Below are 18600 nucleotides of genomic sequence, written 5' to 3' on the forward strand. Positions count from 1 at the left end.
GATCTACCTTGCCTTTAATAATTTTTTTGGTTCTTCGGGAATGCCACCGCAAAGACCGTTTTGAAGGCAAGTAGTAGAAAAAAATCTGTAATAGCTTGAATGATTCGAGTGTTCACAACAAGTGGAGTTAGCTCTACTTTCAAGCTTTGATATATAAAAGCAAAAGTGAATTATAACGTGTAGTTTTAACTTTAAAGTTTAATTGACACGGATTCCTTTCCAATTATTTTTCTTTTTTCGAAACTCGATTGATATCAAAATTTTGAAAATTCGATATCTACATTATTCCTGAAAGGTAATATATACAGAATAATATTGATATAGTTTTTGTGTGCGTGGGTTTTTTTTTTCATTCAATTTTCCTTTCTCTCGAGACATTTATCTGTTGAAGATTTGGCTCGAAATTAAGGTTATATTTCACTTCACAATAGTTTTCATTGTATTCTCTACTTTTTTGTCAACATCCTCTATATTTGCCACATTTGATAAGATGAACTCTGTTGAGACTACTACAAATACTCTTCAAGAGCCGTTAATGCCAATAGACTTTAATAGGAAGCTAGAGGAAAGTGTACGTAAAACACAGAACGCTTCAAAGCTCAGTAAAGAAGAAATGCGAGAGGTTATTGAACATGAGTTGACCCAACAGGAACCTAAGAACAATGCTACCGTAAAACTTATAGGCCTTCAACTAAAGACAATACCGGCAGAGGATATAATTTTACTAGAAAATGTTGAAAGGCTATCACTAAGAAAGAATATCATCAGCTATCTGCCTCATAATTTCCAAGACCTGAAGAATCTTCGATACCTCGATTTACACGGTAACTGTTTGAGGGAAATACCAATAGAATTAATGCAGTGTGCCAAATTAGAAATATTGGATATTTCACAAAATAAAATTACCCAACTTCCAGAAGAATTTTCGCCTGTCATAAGTAATAAGTTGAAAGTACTCTCGCTAAAGAATAACAGAATATCATCAATTTGGGCTCTTTCGTCCATTATACAATTTACTGCCTTGAAAGTACTGGAGATTGAAGGTAACCCAATTCCTAAGGAGGATCTGGATCAAGTACAAGCTTATACTCCTAACCAACTAAATTTGCCAAAAGATGAATATTGGGCTATTGCCATTCCAAGGTATATTAGTAACCATCCAAGAACAAAAGTAAGCGCATCTCAAGAATCAAAAGTTAGCCGAGCTGCTAAAAGAATGGGATTCGTAAGTACTTTTGGAGATGAGAACGTACCTACACCCATGCCAGTACCAACGCCCTTTTCAGAAACATCATCGAATAAAACCAATAAAGAGAATGCTGAAAAACTAATGGCTAGTAATAATGGAATGATGACATCAAGTGACCTCTATAACCATACAAAATATAATGACTATTTTAAAAGACTATCTATCCTACCAGAAGAAAGTAATCAAGAACAGCATAAAGTGTCACACAATGATTTGGTTATTGCTTGCAGGAAACTACTGTTCAGCTTCACTGAATGCCAACAGGCTATAAGAAAAATTACTTCTTTATGTAAAGAAAAATCGATTGCTGTGAACGTAGTTTCTTTACTTTATTCTGTGCGATCACATATTGATAACCTAGTTGAAATTTTGGAGCAATCTGAGGAAAATGAAGTTTCAAATGACCAACCTCTCATTAAGCTATGCATAACGATTATTTCAATATTTAAACAAATTATTGCTTTACTACAAAAAAATTTTAAATCGTTCTTTGAAGAGGATGATTTATGTTTCATTAGGATGTTTTATATGTCACTCATATGTTCCTATACTGAGATGTATAATGCCTGGAGTTTTATTACTCCTCAGGAAATACTTTTGCAGAAGAGAAGCACACTTACTAGTGGGAAAAACCAGCTGGAGTCTGATATATACCCGAAGGTTTCACGCAGTAAAAGTGATAATAACTCTAGAACTGAAAATAATCTGCAATTATCTAGAAAGCCTACGATAGGAGCGACCAGTAAAGTTGAAAAACACTTAGCTCAAAAGATTCCAGAAGAAATGCATAAAACTAACTTGGTGCATGATAATGAAACAGTAAGTGAACTAGCTAGTGAGTTTGTTCCAAAGCAACTACAAAGATCACGAAGCAATACACTACAGAATAGAAGCATGTCAAGTCATCTACATCTCAATCAAACACCACCAATCATGAATTCGCCAAATGCTGTGAGGGAACTCAGATCTCAAAGTACTACTTCAAATCAAAGTGTTCATTCTAATACGTCTGTAGTTACACCATCAAGCTCTGAAATATACCAAGATAACCAAAAAATTTCCCATACAGCTAATAAATCTGTTGAATTAAGGTTACCTTATGCGAAAGATGCTCAGGAAGAAAGGAGAAGCGTAAATCTGCTTCAAAGTTCTTCAAGTAATACATCAACAAATATTGGCCAAATTCCTACAGGTTCTTCACACAGCGCTACGCATAACCACAGCGGTAATCTCACAAATACAGCCGAAGTAGACATTGATCAGCAATTATATGAAACGCTATCAACTGTAGTAAAAATGGTAAGTGTGGTTTATAATCAAGTAACTTCTGAAATTTCTAAAGCTGCCTTAGCCAGCACAACTGGTCAACAAATTTTAACCGATACTTTAGCCAGTAAAATTAAAGACTTGACCGATACATGCAGACAACTTTTACAGCTGTCACAATGTTTGAGTGAAAGATTGAAATTGTTGACTGGAGATGCAGCGATTGCTGAGAAATATTTAAGCAATTCAGAAAAATTAAAAACCTGGGAGAGCATCAATGCATTTTTAAAGGCAATTATTTCAATTCTAGCCAACGCCAAAATTCTTATGGCAGATTTGCCAAGTCTGAACGAAGTTAGACCACAATTAGCTTCCTTGGCAAAAATTACTAAAGATGTTACGGTAATATTAGATTTGAGTTCCTATAAAGCTGTATCGGTTACTGCTATTGGTAATAGTGAAGCTCAAAATTCAAATCAAAGCGAAACTACATCTGAATTCAAACAAGACGACAAATCTGATGGTAACCCCATGCAAATAGCTGCCGAAATATCAAGTGTCCCATTATTTACTCCTCAACCGTCAACGGCATACATGAGGAACCCGTTTGAGCAGCAAATTTCTAGTCAACAATCACAACAATAGTCGCAAAATATTTTCTAGGATTTCTATCGCATAAACAACAATTTATAAAACTTATAAAACTCATATAAAGCATTAATATTCATTCGGTATATTAAATTTTGTTTCTTATAAGGAAATAAATGACATAATAAATAATAAATACCAGAGTGTTTAAAGGATGAGATGTCCATGAAGTTAACTCTATTTTTGGCGATGCAAAATTTCCATATTGGATGCTAGTGAGAAAAACGGAAAACAACAAAAATGAAGAAATAATAAATATTACAACCTATTGCAGATATAGTGTGTGGTATATACTTTATCTGGAAATAGTCTTTCTAAAAGTATTTTTTTTTTTATAAGATTTCAAATAGAAAATCGATTTCTTACAATATTAGCACAGAAGAATCTACAGCTAACCCCCACATCTTTCTAACGTTCTCTCATAAACTTTGCTGACTTCGAAGTGGTAACCATGGATATCTTGAGTCTCAAATATTACTGGAAGTTTCATCCTCGTTCTTTCAGCAATTCCATTAATTCTCACCGCATCTGTTCCATTTGTACGACCACCTCCTGGGATATCACCATCCATCAGTTTTGCGAAGATCCTATCCAGGATAAATAACAACTTGAAAAGCTTTGAAAGTGTTTGATGCTGCTCTTCGTCAGATAGAAATTTTAGATCAAATTTCTCAACGTAATCCAACAAGTCATCTGCTATCCTAATGAGGTACGACGACTGTCCAAAATGGGTATCCTTTTGTACATCCCTTTCAAGCCCCTGTTTCCTACCGTCATCATCGATATCTTCTCTCAACAACATATCAGTGTTTGGTGAACCATCCAGTGAATACCATATAAAGTCAACTAGAGACTTAATATCCTTAAGTAAGGGCTCCAGTCCTTGGTATCCATTCTGTGTGTTCAAACCACGGGACTGGACAAATTTCCGCTGTATATCCATCAATTTCTGGTCACAATAGGCAATAAACTTAGACTGCTGTGACATCGATAGTTTCCTTTGCTGTCTGTGCCCTTCACCCTGTAACTTACTTAGGTTTGCGTATGAAGAGAACGGTGAGTCTATATTCACACGCGGTCTAAAATCATCCATATCATCGCCTGCCATCTGCATATCCTCATCAAACAACTTATTAAACTCTCTCTTCACATGTATGTCATTGTTCACATCAACATCAACATCCATAGGTTTCAAGTCCAGTTCCTCAATATCCTCATCACTCAACTCTTTAACCTCATCTAAGTCTAATTGCTCATCTGGTCCAGCATGTACTGGCGTATTCGGTTCAGACATTGTTTCAAAAATATTATGGATATTAGTACTAATCTTTCACTTCTTCTAATTAACCTTATCGCCCTTTTTTACTTCTAACGTATAGAAATCCACAATAGAAACGCATCGCAGTTTTATATCAGAGCTGTATCTATACTATCTCTCTACCTTCTATTGAAACAAATAAACACAAGCACAAAGCTAGCCCCTCACTTTTTTTCAAGCCCTCCCCTTAAAAAGTACTTGCTAAAAACAAAACAAAAATAAAATATCATGAAATTATAAACAATGGCTCATCGTTGGTCTTAGAAACCAACGTACAAACATCAGCAGAATTGCATATACACACCCTAAGATATTGAACAACCATGTAGAATAAAAACTAAGCCCTTAGGGCTTAGTTTTAGGTATGAAAAAGTAAGAACCAACTGAAAGCCCTAACTATTACCCGGCGATAGTGTTACCCGGTTTCGTACCATATCTGTTACCCGGGTTGTTTCCCGTCTTGAGTATTTAGAAACACGGTCGTCGGCGGCTAGGTTATTGGGATTTTTAGAATACCGAGTTTATAGTATTAGTATCCTTTAAACAAGTTATAATAGCGGAGTAAGCTTCTTTTGGATGTTAAAAACTGTGCTTACTATTAGATATTGAGTTTGTTTTTTTTGTTTTTTTGTTTTTTTGTTGCTTTTATTGTTTGTAAATGAGTTCTGGAGCGTATTTGGAGTTACTTGGTAAATTCAATGTTGAGTTTAACAAGCGTTCGGAACCACTGTATGGTGTTGATGTTGATAGTGATAAGCCAAGCTTGAGTGGGTTGCCTCAAAAAATACATGTCTTACCGCATAGTGTCTTGAAAATTGGTAGGAGCTCCAGAGAATGCAGGATCGTGGTACATGATGTGGCTATTTCTTCGGTACACTGTTTAATATGGGTGATCATCTTCGATGAGGCTAGTGTTCCGATGTACTATATTAGGGACAGTTCACTCAATGGCACATTTATTAATGGGGTGAGGTTGGGCAAGGGGCAAGTGTACCTATTGCAAGACGGGGATTTGATTGAGCTCTGTGAGGGTAGCGGCAGGTTGATTAAGTTTAATAATAACTATATTCATAAGACCAATAATCAGCAAGTTAAACTGCATTCACTCAAGTACGAGACCATAGTTGATCATTGGGAAGTGACGAGTAGAATAGTGGGTTGTGGAACTTTTGGCTATGTGCTTGTTGCGTATAAAAATAAAGATAAAGCTGCATCTTTGTTATCGACACCTTATGCGGTGAAAATCGTGAAGATGAAACCCACAAAACTAGATAAGGAAGCCAAAATTCTGATGCAATTGGACCATCCGAATATTATCAAGGTTTTTAAAACGCATCTTGATCAAAATAATAACCTATATATTTTTCAGGAATTAATTCCAGGAGGTGATTTGTTTTCTTACCTCGCTAAAGGAGACTGTCTGATTCCAGTTCCACAGACGGATGCACTTATTTTTGTTTACCAGATCTTACACGCTCTGAATTACTTACATAGTAAAGGTATTGTTCATAGAGATCTTAAGCTTGATAATATTCTTTTATGTTCTCCTGAACCACATGCTAAAATAGTATTGGCAGATTTCGGTATTGCCAAGACCATCAGTAGTAGAAAAGGAAGGATGTTTACTGTTGTTGGGACTCCTGAATATTGTGCTCCTGAGGTAGGTTTTAAAGCTGACAGAAAGGCATATCATTCGTTCTTTAGAGCTGCAACTTTAGAGCAGCAAGGTTATGATAGTAAATGTGATCTATGGTCTTTAGGAGTGATAACACATATAATGCTTACAGGGATTTCACCATTTTATGGTGATGGTACTGAACAAAGTATAATTCAACAGGCAAAGTTAGGGAAGTTGAATTTCCAAATTGAACAATGGAATAATATTGATGCTTCAGCCAAACACTTCGTGGCAAAATTATTAGAAGTGAACGTAGAGAAGCGTCTTGATTGTGATAAGTGTTTTAAGCATAGCTGGATTTCTAAACATAATGATAAATTAAGGGAAATATATTACAAAAAGATTCTGGCCAAGTCATACATTGATGCCGCTAAGAACAATCATCTTGCAGAACCTGTAATGAAAAAAATGAGGATCAATAATGTTGAAAAGGAAACAATACGATAATGCAGCTTTATTTAGTTTTTCCATCAGTATAAAATGAGATATAGTTTTCATTAAAACTGTTGCTGTTGACGGATTAAGGGAATAATACAAGGAAATGATGATATTATGAAACTGAATTTTAGTTGATTATTCGGGCTGGATTGTATTGGTAAATTGAATAGCTGTATAGTTTTTATGTTTTAGTATTTAGTACTATAGAAAGTAATGATACGAGTTGATAATAGTTCTATAGTAGTCGTTATTACTCAATATGCAAATTTCAAAATAGAAAAGAAAGTACCTGATACCTGGTATTAAGCGGTTGACTAAAGTAAACTTAATTAAGTGAAACAACTTAGAGATGATGGGATATTGATGGACCTGAAACCAAATAACGAAAAGACAGCTGATTTATGTTAAGATGGCACAAGAAATTCATGGTTTAGACATTTTATTGTGTATAGTGCATGTTAATGTTGAGATACTCAAAAAAAATTTAAAAAAATAAAAATAATTGTCAAGAATGTATATAATAGGTGCTGTTTTATTCATTAATAATGATCCTTTTTTAATTATAGTAGCGTAATAATTGAATTCATTTATATTTCTAAGAACCCTCAAGTCCATTACGAAATTTAATAGACAGTTACCCAACGACTTCTAATATAGTCGAAATATAATGATTTTTAACGTTTTGACTTGAAAAATATTTGTCAACCTCCTGATCGCATGAACGATTTGCAAGAACTTATTAAATGAAAATGTATTGGACTGAATTAGAATATATAATATCCTAACCGAGCTATTAGCATCTCATAAAAGTCAATTTTAAGGTAGTTATATAAATTCCATGATTGATTTTATATAAAAGATATTATCATGGATGAAGTATGAGATGAAGAGAGTAAGAGGAATTTTTTCAGGTTCAGTATACATATTTAACTGATTAATAACCATTCAAGATAGCCCCTAGAACATATCTCATGCTGGTTTTTAGAAAATATCTCTAATATTGTTTGATATGTACTGTTAATGACATTGTTTAAATTAGAATTTCACTATCAGGAAGTGATAAGATTTGGTTGTCCATATCCTCTGTATTTTGGAAATTTTTCAATTGGGCGTGGGCTTGGTAGGAGATTAAAATCTGAAGTATGGCTTCCATGCATAATTTTTTGAGCTTTTTCTTGGAGTTTCTTTCCTTAATGTCTCTCTTCAGCAAAAATATTAGCCTCTTAAGTACTGTGTTAGAAAACGCACGAATGTCATTGTTATTAGTATTTTGATAGGATATGCAGAGTAGGGGAAATAACTTTATTGAGGAGGATTTCAGGTTATTATTGAATGAAATAAGGTGTATATTATAAATTTTAGCGTAAAACCCTTGAAAGTTGAAGCTTGGAGGAATGTTTAGGTTAGATTCTAGTATCCTTCTCCAAAAATTTAAGGCAGAGATAGTGAATTTAATTAAGTCATATCTGATTATTCCAATTTCATCCTCTTCAGCTTTCCTATTCTTATATTCTATGATAGTTTTAGAATTGGGTATTATCCGAACAAGATTATTGCATATTTGGAGTTTCATTTCCTCTTCTTGTAAGTCGTAATATTGGAGGAAGGAATCCAAAGATTCGACAAGTTGTTCATCTGTTGAATAAATGGCACCTCCGGAGAGAACATATCCCCACCAAAAAGATCTTTCAAGATCTCCAGTAAAAAGCTCTAAAAGTTCTAGAGCAATCATATCGTGTTTTTTATCAATTTTCAGGTCGTCATCTATAGTATAGTGTTTTACAAGGAATTCCATAGCTTTCTCTCGAATTATTGATGCCGGCTCGGCCACTAAACGAACTATGGAGGATAAAGCTAATTCTTGTAGACTGTTTCCTTCAGTCATAAATACCGTGAAGTTATCTGAAACTAATTTCAATGCACTATGACGAACCAGTCTTCCAACATCCCCTTGTTCGGTAATGGTGTAATCATCAAGGAATCGTACCAATAATGATAATAGCTGCACATTCTCGCTTCCATTGACCATAGATTTCAAATTGGGGTTCAAAGAGTCCAAGATGGCAGATTTTGATTCACAGTTTAAGTGCGGAAGCACCTCACTAAAAACTAGGAAGAAATGATCGGAATTGATAAAAGGAAGTGAAGCATTTATGAAAAAGTTGTTCAACCTCAGAAATTTTTTAAATTCTGCCCAGAAGTAACGTTCCGCTGCATCTGTTTCAAAACGGCCTTGACGCGATAGATTACGCACTATGTGTTTGCACTTCTCATCGACAACTTCAAAACCAAAGGATTGTATACTCATGGAGCGTAGGATGTGAAAAAACAATTTACACTCTTCTTCAGATAGACAATATGAAGAACCATTATTTAGATGATGGAACCAAAACTCAAAAATCGTTAGGTATATAAAATATTCGTCATTAGAGGGCTTTTTCTTTGAGGATGCTAATAGTGCTTCACAAAGTGTTGATTCCAATGTTAAGACATCTTCTCTGAAGACAACAATATTTAATTTTAGTAACAGGTATAATAGTTTAGACTGTTGTATTTTTGACATAGAGTTTTTACTTTTTGCTAACTCTAGTAATGTCTCTTTGACAGAAAAGGTGTCGAGAATCTCAGTGGGATAAGCGTTTATAAGCCTTACTAAAGCAGTGATGGCTAGAAGAACATTATCCAAACGTAAATTTTCAAAGATGCCAAAATTTATAAGCCAATTCAAAATAAAGCTGAAAAATTGAGGAGCGTCATGACCCAGTATTGAAAATAGTTTAATCAAGTTGCCGGAAAAAGTAGTGTTTAAGTCAGATATTGGTAACTGTATAATCTCTAAAATAGCATTGTTATCCAGAACCTTGGATCCTTTACGTCCTAGTGCTTCCTGAAGGGCTGCATTAGCAGACTTACGAATTAAAAAATCGTGATCAAATAATGATGATATCAATAAATGTAGGATTATGGGCGAGATCATTTCGGCATCGATATTTTGGCATCTTGATAGAGACCAGCATATGAAATTAGAAGCATCTCGTATTTGTTTACCCTGAATTACGTTTAATCGCATCTGTTGAAATCTTGAAGCTTTGGGTACAACTTTTTCTATAATATCGTTAATCAAGAAGGGAAGCTCATTATTTATAGTTTTCATGTTGAAGGCAATTAGTAGTAATAGCGAATGTAAGTGGTCGGTGTCGATATTATCCCATGAGTTATTGTTGAAAATCAATACAATTTCCCGCAACCTAGTTTGTAACAGGTCAGGCAAGATATCCTCCGGTTCTAGTTTAGCCACTAACGTGTCTACGATCTTTCGGTATGAATTTGCCAAAGCGAATCTCACTTCTGAGAAGTTCGAGTTCAAATTGTTTAAGTACCACGAGATGACATCTTCGATCTTCTCCCAATCACTGTTGTGTAGGTATATTCTTGTTAGCCTAGGGAATATCTTTGCGAGAATCATTGAGCTTCTCTCAGAGTGCACCAATGATTTTGAGTGGTAGATAGATATTACGGAGAACAGATTGATCACTTTTTCATCCTTGCTATATTTCTCAAAGTGTAAATTACTCTTGTTTATTATTCTTAGTATGTTATCGATTGTGAGTAAATTGTTGTATTCGACAGTTTCGATCTTGTTTGAGAGCACGGTACAGTATTCGTGAAGTGTTAACTCATCTTTGACAGTCAGCTCCGCTACAGTCCTTGAAAGTATGGGTGCCAATGTCAGAAAGTGTTTGTTATTTGTCTGGAATGATTGCACGAAAGTGAGAATTTCCTTGTGGTCAGCTAACACCATTGGCGACATAGATATCAGTTGCAACCAACTCCACAGTAAATAAAGGTAGTGCCATTTATGTATCAGGATATTGTCAGTGGTCCAACTGACGATGGTATCATAGTCCTTGATCTTCTCAATGATACGGTGTGTATAGTAAATATCTGATGGCAATTGTATACACGTCCTTTTGTGAGAGCACACTTTGGACAACGTATAGAACACAGTAGCGATTCTCAATTGAGTCTCGATAGACACGTGAAAGAAATCCGCACACAATAGCTTGATAAACCCACTCAGTTTTGGTTCTAAGAGCGATGGATCCTGTTGAAACTCATCGATGTTCCTAATCAATACCTCTATATCATAACTTTCTATACTTCTAATGCCATCCTCTATCAGTACTATAGACATTGCTATTGTTTTTAATAGATGGTCACAAGCCTTTGCTTATTGTAGTTATACTAATGATACCCAAGATGGTACATTCTTATAATCAAGAGTTTCACGTGATTCTTCGATTTTTTTCGATTTACGATTTGTACACTCGCGAGGAATTAAAAAAAAAAGAAGTATCACGTGCACAAAAATAAATTCCGGGGAATCGGGTTTTATCCCAAAGAAAAAAAAGGGATACAAAATAAGGGATAAGAAAGAAAAAAAAAGGGATATCTTCTAGAGAGAGAGTGAGAGAGAGAGAGAGAGAGAGAAGGAAATGTATTATTGTTGTGTGTGTGTGTGTGGAGGGAAATTCCTACCAAGAGAAGAAGAGCAGTAGTAGAGATAGAGAGATTGTCTAGTAGTAGTAGAGGGAGAAGATTACTCTGAGGTATTGTAATGTGGTAGTGGTTGCGAGGAAAGAGCACCAAAGAACAAAGACCAAAGAGCGAAGGACGGAAGACAACGATATAGAGCCAAAGAGCAAAGAGAGAGACTCATTATAGCCCCTTCCTTTTGAGAAACTCCAAAGGGAAACAAGAAAAACCTAAAAAGAATAATATTTTTTTTTTAAAGGGTTTTGTTCATTTGGAACTAAAAATAAAAAAAAAAATAAAATAAAATAAAATAAAATAGAAATATTATTAAAAAAAGATATTATATTAGAAATTAGAAAGTTAGGAAATAAATAAATAGAATTGTTTTGTGGGAATTGAGGCCAAGGAAAAGGAGGAAATTGAAGATGGCTACACAAGACGACCATTCGCAGAGGTCTACGTTACTTGCACAGAGGTCTACTGTGTCGAAGGGGAAGTATTCGTTGCAGGACTTCCAGATAATGAGGACGCTTGGTACTGGATCATTTGGGAGAGTTCATTTGGTTCGGTCTGTGCACAATGGGCGATACTATGCGATTAAAGTTTTAAAGAAGGCGCAAGTGGTGAGGATGAAGCAGATAGAGCATACTAATGATGAGAGGAGGATGTTGAAGTTGGTGGAGCACCCCTTCTTGATCAGGATGTGGGGTACATTCCAGGATTCGCGGAACTTGTTTATGGTTATGGATTATATCGAGGGTGGTGAGTTGTTCACGTTGCTGAGGAAGTCTCAAAGATTTCCCAACCCGGTCGCTAAATTTTATGCTGCCGAGGTGACATTGGCTCTAGAATACTTACATTTCCATAACATTATCTATAGAGATCTAAAGCCTGAAAATATTCTGTTGGACAGAAATGGGCATATAAAAATTACAGATTTCGGTTTCGCTAAGGAAGTGGAGACGGTGACTTGGACGTTATGTGGTACTCCAGATTATATCGCTCCCGAGGTCATCGCTACAAAGCCTTACAATAAATCTGTTGATTGGTGGTCTCTCGGTGTTCTCATTTATGAAATGTTGGCTGGTTATACGCCTTTCTACGATACGACTCCGATGAAAACTTATGAAAAGATTTTGCACGGTAAAGTTGTCTATCCACAATTCTTTCACCCAGATGTTGTAGATTTATTGAGCAAGTTATTGACTGCCGATTTAACTAGAAGAATAGGTAACTTACAGAAGGGTGCACAGGATATTAAGGATCATCCATGGTTTGCAGAGGTTGTTTGGGAGAAGCTTTTGGCAAAAGATATCGAAACCCCATATGAACCACCAATCACTTCTGGGGTAGGAGATACTTCTTTGTTTGATCAATATCCTGAGGAACAGTTAGACTATGGTGTTCAAGGTCCTGATCCATACGGTGAAAGTTACTTTACGGACTTTTAAATAAAATATAACACCCTAGTAACACCTAAAAGATTATATTAAAATAAAAAATGTACAAAATCTGCTTTTCCAAAAAATCAATCACAACAGAAGAAGATCGAGGTTAAATCCTTAATGTTGTTTTTATCTAAATTTATAGGGAAAGAAAGAAAGAAAAAAAAATTACAAAATATTAAATGGAAGGAAAGACAGAATAAGATATCTGGTATCCTAAACTGTTAATAATAGAGTAAAATATTTTTTTTCTCGAACGCACTTTATTCTTACAATGATATTTCGTCCTTTCTTCTTTATCTCAATGAACTTTTATTCTTAAATGTATTTAGGCATTGTATAATGAACTAAATTGCCACGAACGTTACTTACATTCAATTCTTCTAATAGTCTAAAGCAAATATATCCATAAAACAACTGTATATAATATACACGGGAACAGAAAATAACATAGAAAAAGAAAAAAAGAAAAAAAATATTTATCCATTACGTACGAGATATTTATTATTATTATACCATAATAACGTTATTGGTTATAGACGGTTTCATTAGTTTCGTGATAGGGTTTCTTGACAACAGCTTGTGAAAAATCAATAAACTTGTTAAAATATTCATTTTGATTAATACCAATAGCATTATCAAGAGCACTCTTTACTTCGATTATAGAATCAGACGACGGTGAGATTGGTGACGATTGCTCACTATGGGGCATCTTTATGAATTCATCTATGCTGGTAGAACTTGTATCAGAACCAAGTGCAGCAAATAGCTCTGGATCGAGCAAGTTTTCTTGCACACTGGCTTCTGATGGCACTAGAGAATTCACACCAACCTTTACGTTTGAAGTGATAATAGGCGACGATTTTGTAGGAGGCTCTTGTTGTTTCGACTTATTAAACATTTCAGTAAAATCTATTTCGTTAAAATTATCAAAATTTAGAATAGTGCAATCAACTATATCAGCATATGTTTCCTTTTCTAGCATATCGGAAAAATATTTATCACAGTCATAATCATTAACGTCATTAATAGCACAGTCAGTAAGGTTATTTTGAATTTTAGGTTCTTCTCTAATAGTATTTGGTTTACATTTAATATATTTAGTATCGTAAGGTTTTGAAATTTTTTGCTTCTTTATCTTCTTTTTCAAGTACTTTCCTTGAGGATTTATGAATTTGGTGACATCTATCTCCTCGAGTATTGGATCTTTCTTAAGCGGCAGATAAATATTATTCAATGTTTTAATCTCTTGTGTCAAACCGCATTCACAAGGAACTATTTTACTTCCAGGCAACATGTTTTCAGTAGGAAGATTTAATTTGTATTTATATTCCAGCTCTTCAAACTCCTTTAACGTTTCCATATCCCCTCTATCTCTTAGGTTTTTCTTAAATTTTGCGTATTCATCTGAATGAGGTTTGAATTTCAATTCGTGTGTGTGGCCATTGTTTATAATGACTATATTCCATTTTTTTAGCTGGGTGGAAAAGGTAGCCCGCACTCTGAAGGGACACAAACGTCGTTTGTTATCCTCGCTCTCATCTGCTCTGAATTCCTTGGGCTCATGACTTCTATAGTCACTTGGTTTACATTTGAATATTATTTTGCATTTATCTGATCTCTCAATAACAATATCAATACCCATGGGGAAAAACATTTTTTGAAGCCAAATTTTAATGTCTAGCTTCTCCGTAAAATGTGGTACTGGGTCTAGATGTATCAGTTTGCTCTGATTTTTGGCCATAGCATTCTTAAGTTTTTCAGGCGTGCAGATCAACCTTTCGGCAAGTGACCGCCTATGAATTCCTTTTCTTAACTTACAGTTCATAGTTATGGTTATAGTATTTTGTCCGTGATCGTAGCGAGTTTTTGTATTGATTACTATTTATCTTCCCAAAAATTGAAGATTTGTATTCGGTCTTTTTGTAGTTTTTGTAGCACAGCTAGTAGTTAAGAATATATATTTAGAGTTGCGTTGGTTGGTCATCAGTGAGGGAACTCAAATTTTACATGAGAACAATTGCATTTTTCGATTGATTCAGAAGATATATATATGACATTATTTTGGTATCGGTCATGGTAACCTATTTTAATCTATGTTTCATTATGTTTTTGCTAACTAAAGTCAAATAATATACAAGCTTATTTTCTTAAATTTCTTTTTTTTTAATTATAAGAAACATATTTTTTGTATTAATAATCAATTTTTCTACGCGTTTTCTTAGTTGATGCACAGAAAGTTTCCAAGGGTCCTGATATACTTGTCAAGAAGTATGTTTTTTTCCGTTCTACATTGGCAACCTTTCCTGTTTTCTTTCTTTTTTTTCCATTTACAGATTTTCTAAAAGCGCTACTGAAATTTATGTGTCAGAAGTAAATTACTGATCATATCAAATTCTGGTTGGTGAAGAAAAGCCGTTCCTGGGAAGATGATTACCTGGCACATAGAATATTTCGTATGTTGAATACATGGACTTACGGGATTGGAAGCGTTATATCCATATCTTAGGCATCAAAGGAATAAAAAGAAATGGATTTTAAGGTAAACATTGAGATATACCCTTGTTGAATGCGTGATTTTCCTGGAATGAATGGGTCAGCAACGCGGGGTTCAGGATTAAGCAATCTTTTTCTTTGTTACAGTGAATAAGGAGTTCGGAATAATGCCTCCCCTAAGAGCCAAGCATATGCATGTAGGTGTAATCTTTTTTTTTCTTCTTTTTTGTATTTTTATTTTGTTTTTAGTATTTTGCCCTTTTTGAATTACTAATATATTTATCATTTTTCCAGTTTTTTGTAATTTATCGGAAGTTAAGGGGTTGGATTGAACGTTTTTAAGTAGCAGTGTTAACTTTGTGTTTTGGAGGATCACTATACTGACCTGTTAATATGAGAGATATATTAAAATTTATCTCCAGCTGGAGTTCCTAATATCCGCACATGAAGGTGGGGGCGGAGATAAACGTGAGCATTCATCAATAACAAATTTGATTTGGTACTTTAAGGTACTTTTTTATTGTTGCGTGTGTTCTTATTATAAAGTTGTTGAATTTTCTCCAATATGTTACTTGAATTAATAAGAATATGGTAAACATAGACGTTCAGAATTATGAATCTCAATGAATCAGTGGTAATATTCAACATATATCCCGTTTAACTTCAATAAGTTCACTAAGAGATACCCGTTCACTCGGTTTATTCATAACCTATGTTTATACTGTTGCACTATTTTGGCCGTAATTAGTAATTCACTTTAGAACTTTTGCTTGTCATTATTTGCCTTCAATTCGATTTGGCCTCTAATATCAGACGGTGAAATATTCAAAAATGACGTCAAATGCTCATATGAATATGAATCAAGATAGCTCTCCGAATTTTTTAAAACCTCATGCGTCCTTCACGTCAAATGTGGGTAAGTCTGATATAGGTAATATTGAACGAAATGTTTATATTTAATCATATCAATATATTTCTCACTCAAATATGTGACCTACAATTAACTAAAAATTTTAAAGAGTAATAACAGTTGAAACTTTCTTTTCAGATCAGGTTATGTTAGCGTGATTTGAATATAGAATGAAATTATTAAGAGATGAATATTTATATTATATATGATGATTAAGGATATTAAATTGATGCAAAAAAAAAGTCAACTGCTAAACATGCAATTGAACCAACGAGAAATTCGAGAAAGAAAAATGGGAAAACATTAAAAATTCATAAAACATGTCAAAACATTCTCAAATAGTTATGTTAAAATATCTGATTGAACCGTCATCACAGTGGATAGTGAGTTGAGGAGGACCATTTGGTTGTGAATCTAAAACTGCCATTTGTTTAACCTTACTTATGTTAAATTTAGTTCTGATATCAATAAAACCAAGAGTGTACCAATCGTGATTTCTGCTACAGTTTTGATATATCGTCAATGATGTGCTGTATAGGTGCTGCTGAGCTACTAGTAAATATTTGTCATTATTGAAGGATTCCACTTGATATTGATTATCATTATACTCTGTTAGCGAAAAAACAGGTAGAACATTCGTTACTTCGGTATATGATGGACCGTTTGCACCAACACTGCGCCCACGACTTAAGTTTGAGTCTGGATTCAATGGTACTGACACACCTCTTTCAGATGTCACTAAGAAAAGATGATCTCTATATGGAAGTGGCATGATATTTCTAATTCTTTCATCTGGTTTTAGCCAAAACTTAACCTCGTGGTCGACTGGAAAATCGGCGGAGTTTATCTGTAGAATATTATCGTAGTTCCACACTTGTACACCATTCGAAAGTACAAACTGGGGGAAGTTAATCTTAGCAATAAGTTCAGATCCTTCCACATCTGCAAAATCTGTAGCATTGTATGGAATGGTAACTTTATGGAGAGACCCATCACTCAGCTTATTTACAATAAGGCCCTCTTTGATATTAAAAGATAAAGCATATTCTGGGAGCAAGGATGCATTAACTTCTAGAATACCATTGTAACGTGCATTACTTCTTATAGGATGAGTACTGGTGCGACTCTCGTATATTATGTCGGAAGTACTCCTAGATGTAGCCATGTCTCTTGAGCTACTGTTCTGTTGAGTGCCAGAATCTAGACTCGTAGTAATTAATATTAATTTACCAGATTTAAAGCCTAATAGTGTGTGATAGCAGTTATCATTAATCTGGTTAGCATCGATAGCAGTTAATACATCAGATGATTCGATCATAGAATGGTCCAAATGAATCTTCACATTATTGCAGTTAATAGTGTCATACAAGTAGAATTCGCCATAGCTATTAGATTCAGTGTAATAGAGCCAAAGTGTATTGTTGTAATTTCTTTCTGTCTTGTAACTAGATAGATCAGGTATAGTTGCACTGCATTCGACAGTTAGATTATTTTCTAAATTCCATCTATCCATAGCAAAATTCCATTCAAAGTCATCATAGCGATCGTTGGTTTCTGTTGTATGTGTTGTATTATTGTTGTTGTTAACAAAATAGCTGTAAATTTCTTGTCTGACATTAGGTGATAAAGGTTGCATTGGTATTACGCCGCTTCTTCTCTGCAGCGAGCGTAAATCGTTGATCCCTGGGTAAACAACAGAGGGAAATCTCTCCCTGATGAATTGGTCAAGATTTCTCTTCTGTGGTAACTGTAGACCATTTAAGTCTTCCTGGTAAAGCGTAATAGGTAGACCCATAATTATTTTTTTAATTTTTTTATTGGCGTTATACTTTAATTTATTAGTTTGTTTTTTCCAATATAAGAATATCTACATTTATACAAAGAGGTTAAAAAAAGAGATATTGAACATAATTAAATGAAGTTTTAATCGATAGTATTTTGTTCTTTTATATAGGAATAATTCTATCTTTCTGTTTTGTCTTTTTTTTTTTGTCATCTTTGGAAGTAAGTGCATAAGTTGTTTGTTGTTTTCCATTAACATTTTCAGGAGAGTGCCATTTGAATGGTATTACTTAAGTTTTGTCCTAAATAATTGTACGTTTTCTCTATTAGTGTGAAGGTCGCAGTTTTCTTTTTCATTTATTACTGTGAATGAAGACAGATCCCCTTCTTTCACAAAGAAAGTTGAACCGAACTCTTCTGTGGCCCCCCCTACTTCATCACCTTCTCCCTTTTCTGAAGGCTAAAGCTCCCTTGTTTCGCACTATAGCCACCATCGGAAAAATATTGGTTGATTACCTTCTAGAAGCTATTTTCCTTCCCAACACGGAACAATTGCAAAGAACGCGGGGTAGACAAAGGCAAGACATATTTCGTAGATTAGCTATTTTATTATTTTTTTCAGTATGAATTAGTAAAATGGGCGTAGAGCGTAGTTTTCTAGAAGATCACCCCTTCCCCGAAAATGCGCTTGGTGAATTGTTCTTATGTGTGATGTATATAAATACGCTAAGACAGGTGCGCACGGTAAATGTAGTGAGTAAGGAGAGAAGAAATTAATTGCGGGGGTGGAATTGAAAAAGTTCGGAAAATAGACGTTGGCTGATAAAATTATTG

At 34.5% G+C, this 18600-nt stretch overlaps 7 protein-coding genes across 7 annotated transcripts; 3 read left to right on the forward strand and 4 right to left on the reverse strand.

Annotated features, from left to right (window-relative positions):
* Positions 1 to 490: 490 nt before the first annotated feature.
* Positions 491 to 3160, forward strand: SOG2 (Sog2p; the record flags this gene model as incomplete). The annotated part of the gene is made up of 1 exon (XM_071054938.1): positions 491 to 3160. The coding sequence occupies one exon, from the start codon at positions 491 to 493 to the stop codon at positions 3158 to 3160; it is 2670 nt and encodes an 889-aa protein (XP_070909631.1).
* Positions 3161 to 3554: 394 nt separating this feature from the next.
* On the reverse strand, positions 3555 to 4457 carry TFB6 (TFIIH complex subunit TFB6; the record flags this gene model as incomplete). The annotated part of the gene is made up of 1 exon (XM_071054939.1): positions 3555 to 4457. One exon carries the CDS (start codon positions 4455 to 4457, stop codon positions 3555 to 3557), a length of 903 nt encoding a protein of 300 aa, XP_070909632.1.
* Positions 4458 to 5139: 682 nt separating this feature from the next.
* Positions 5140 to 6606, forward strand: MEK1 (serine/threonine protein kinase MEK1; the record flags this gene model as incomplete). Its single annotated transcript, XM_071054940.1, has 1 exon — positions 5140 to 6606. One exon carries the CDS (start codon positions 5140 to 5142, stop codon positions 6604 to 6606), a length of 1467 nt encoding a protein of 488 aa, XP_070909633.1.
* Positions 6607 to 7627: 1021 nt separating this feature from the next.
* Positions 7628 to 10792, reverse strand: CIN1 (Cin1p; the record flags this gene model as incomplete). The annotated part of the gene is made up of 1 exon (XM_071054941.1): positions 7628 to 10792. One exon carries the CDS (start codon positions 10790 to 10792, stop codon positions 7628 to 7630), a length of 3165 nt encoding a protein of 1054 aa, XP_070909634.1.
* Positions 10793 to 11558: 766 nt separating this feature from the next.
* On the forward strand, positions 11559 to 12584 carry TPK2 (cAMP-dependent protein kinase catalytic subunit TPK2; the record flags this gene model as incomplete). The annotated part of the gene is made up of 1 exon (XM_071054942.1): positions 11559 to 12584. One exon carries the CDS (start codon positions 11559 to 11561, stop codon positions 12582 to 12584), a length of 1026 nt encoding a protein of 341 aa, XP_070909635.1.
* Positions 12585 to 13104: 520 nt separating this feature from the next.
* AFT2 (Aft2p) lies at positions 13105 to 14406 on the reverse strand (the record flags this gene model as incomplete). The annotated part of the gene is made up of 1 exon (XM_071054943.1): positions 13105 to 14406. One exon carries the CDS (start codon positions 14404 to 14406, stop codon positions 13105 to 13107), a length of 1302 nt encoding a protein of 433 aa, XP_070909636.1.
* Positions 14407 to 16318: 1912 nt separating this feature from the next.
* On the reverse strand, positions 16319 to 17779 carry YIG1 (Yig1p; the record flags this gene model as incomplete). Its single annotated transcript, XM_071054944.1, has 1 exon — positions 16319 to 17779. The coding sequence occupies one exon, from the start codon at positions 17777 to 17779 to the stop codon at positions 16319 to 16321; it is 1461 nt and encodes a 486-aa protein (XP_070909637.1).
* Between the last annotated feature and the right edge of the window lie 821 nt (positions 17780 to 18600).

The sequence above is a fragment of the Nakaseomyces bracarensis genome (genome assembly GCF_045282275.1).
Source record: "Nakaseomyces bracarensis strain CBM3 chromosome Unknown Scaff13_0, whole genome shotgun sequence".
In the NCBI taxonomy this organism is placed as follows: domain Eukaryota; kingdom Fungi; phylum Ascomycota; class Saccharomycetes; order Saccharomycetales; family Saccharomycetaceae; genus Nakaseomyces; species Nakaseomyces bracarensis.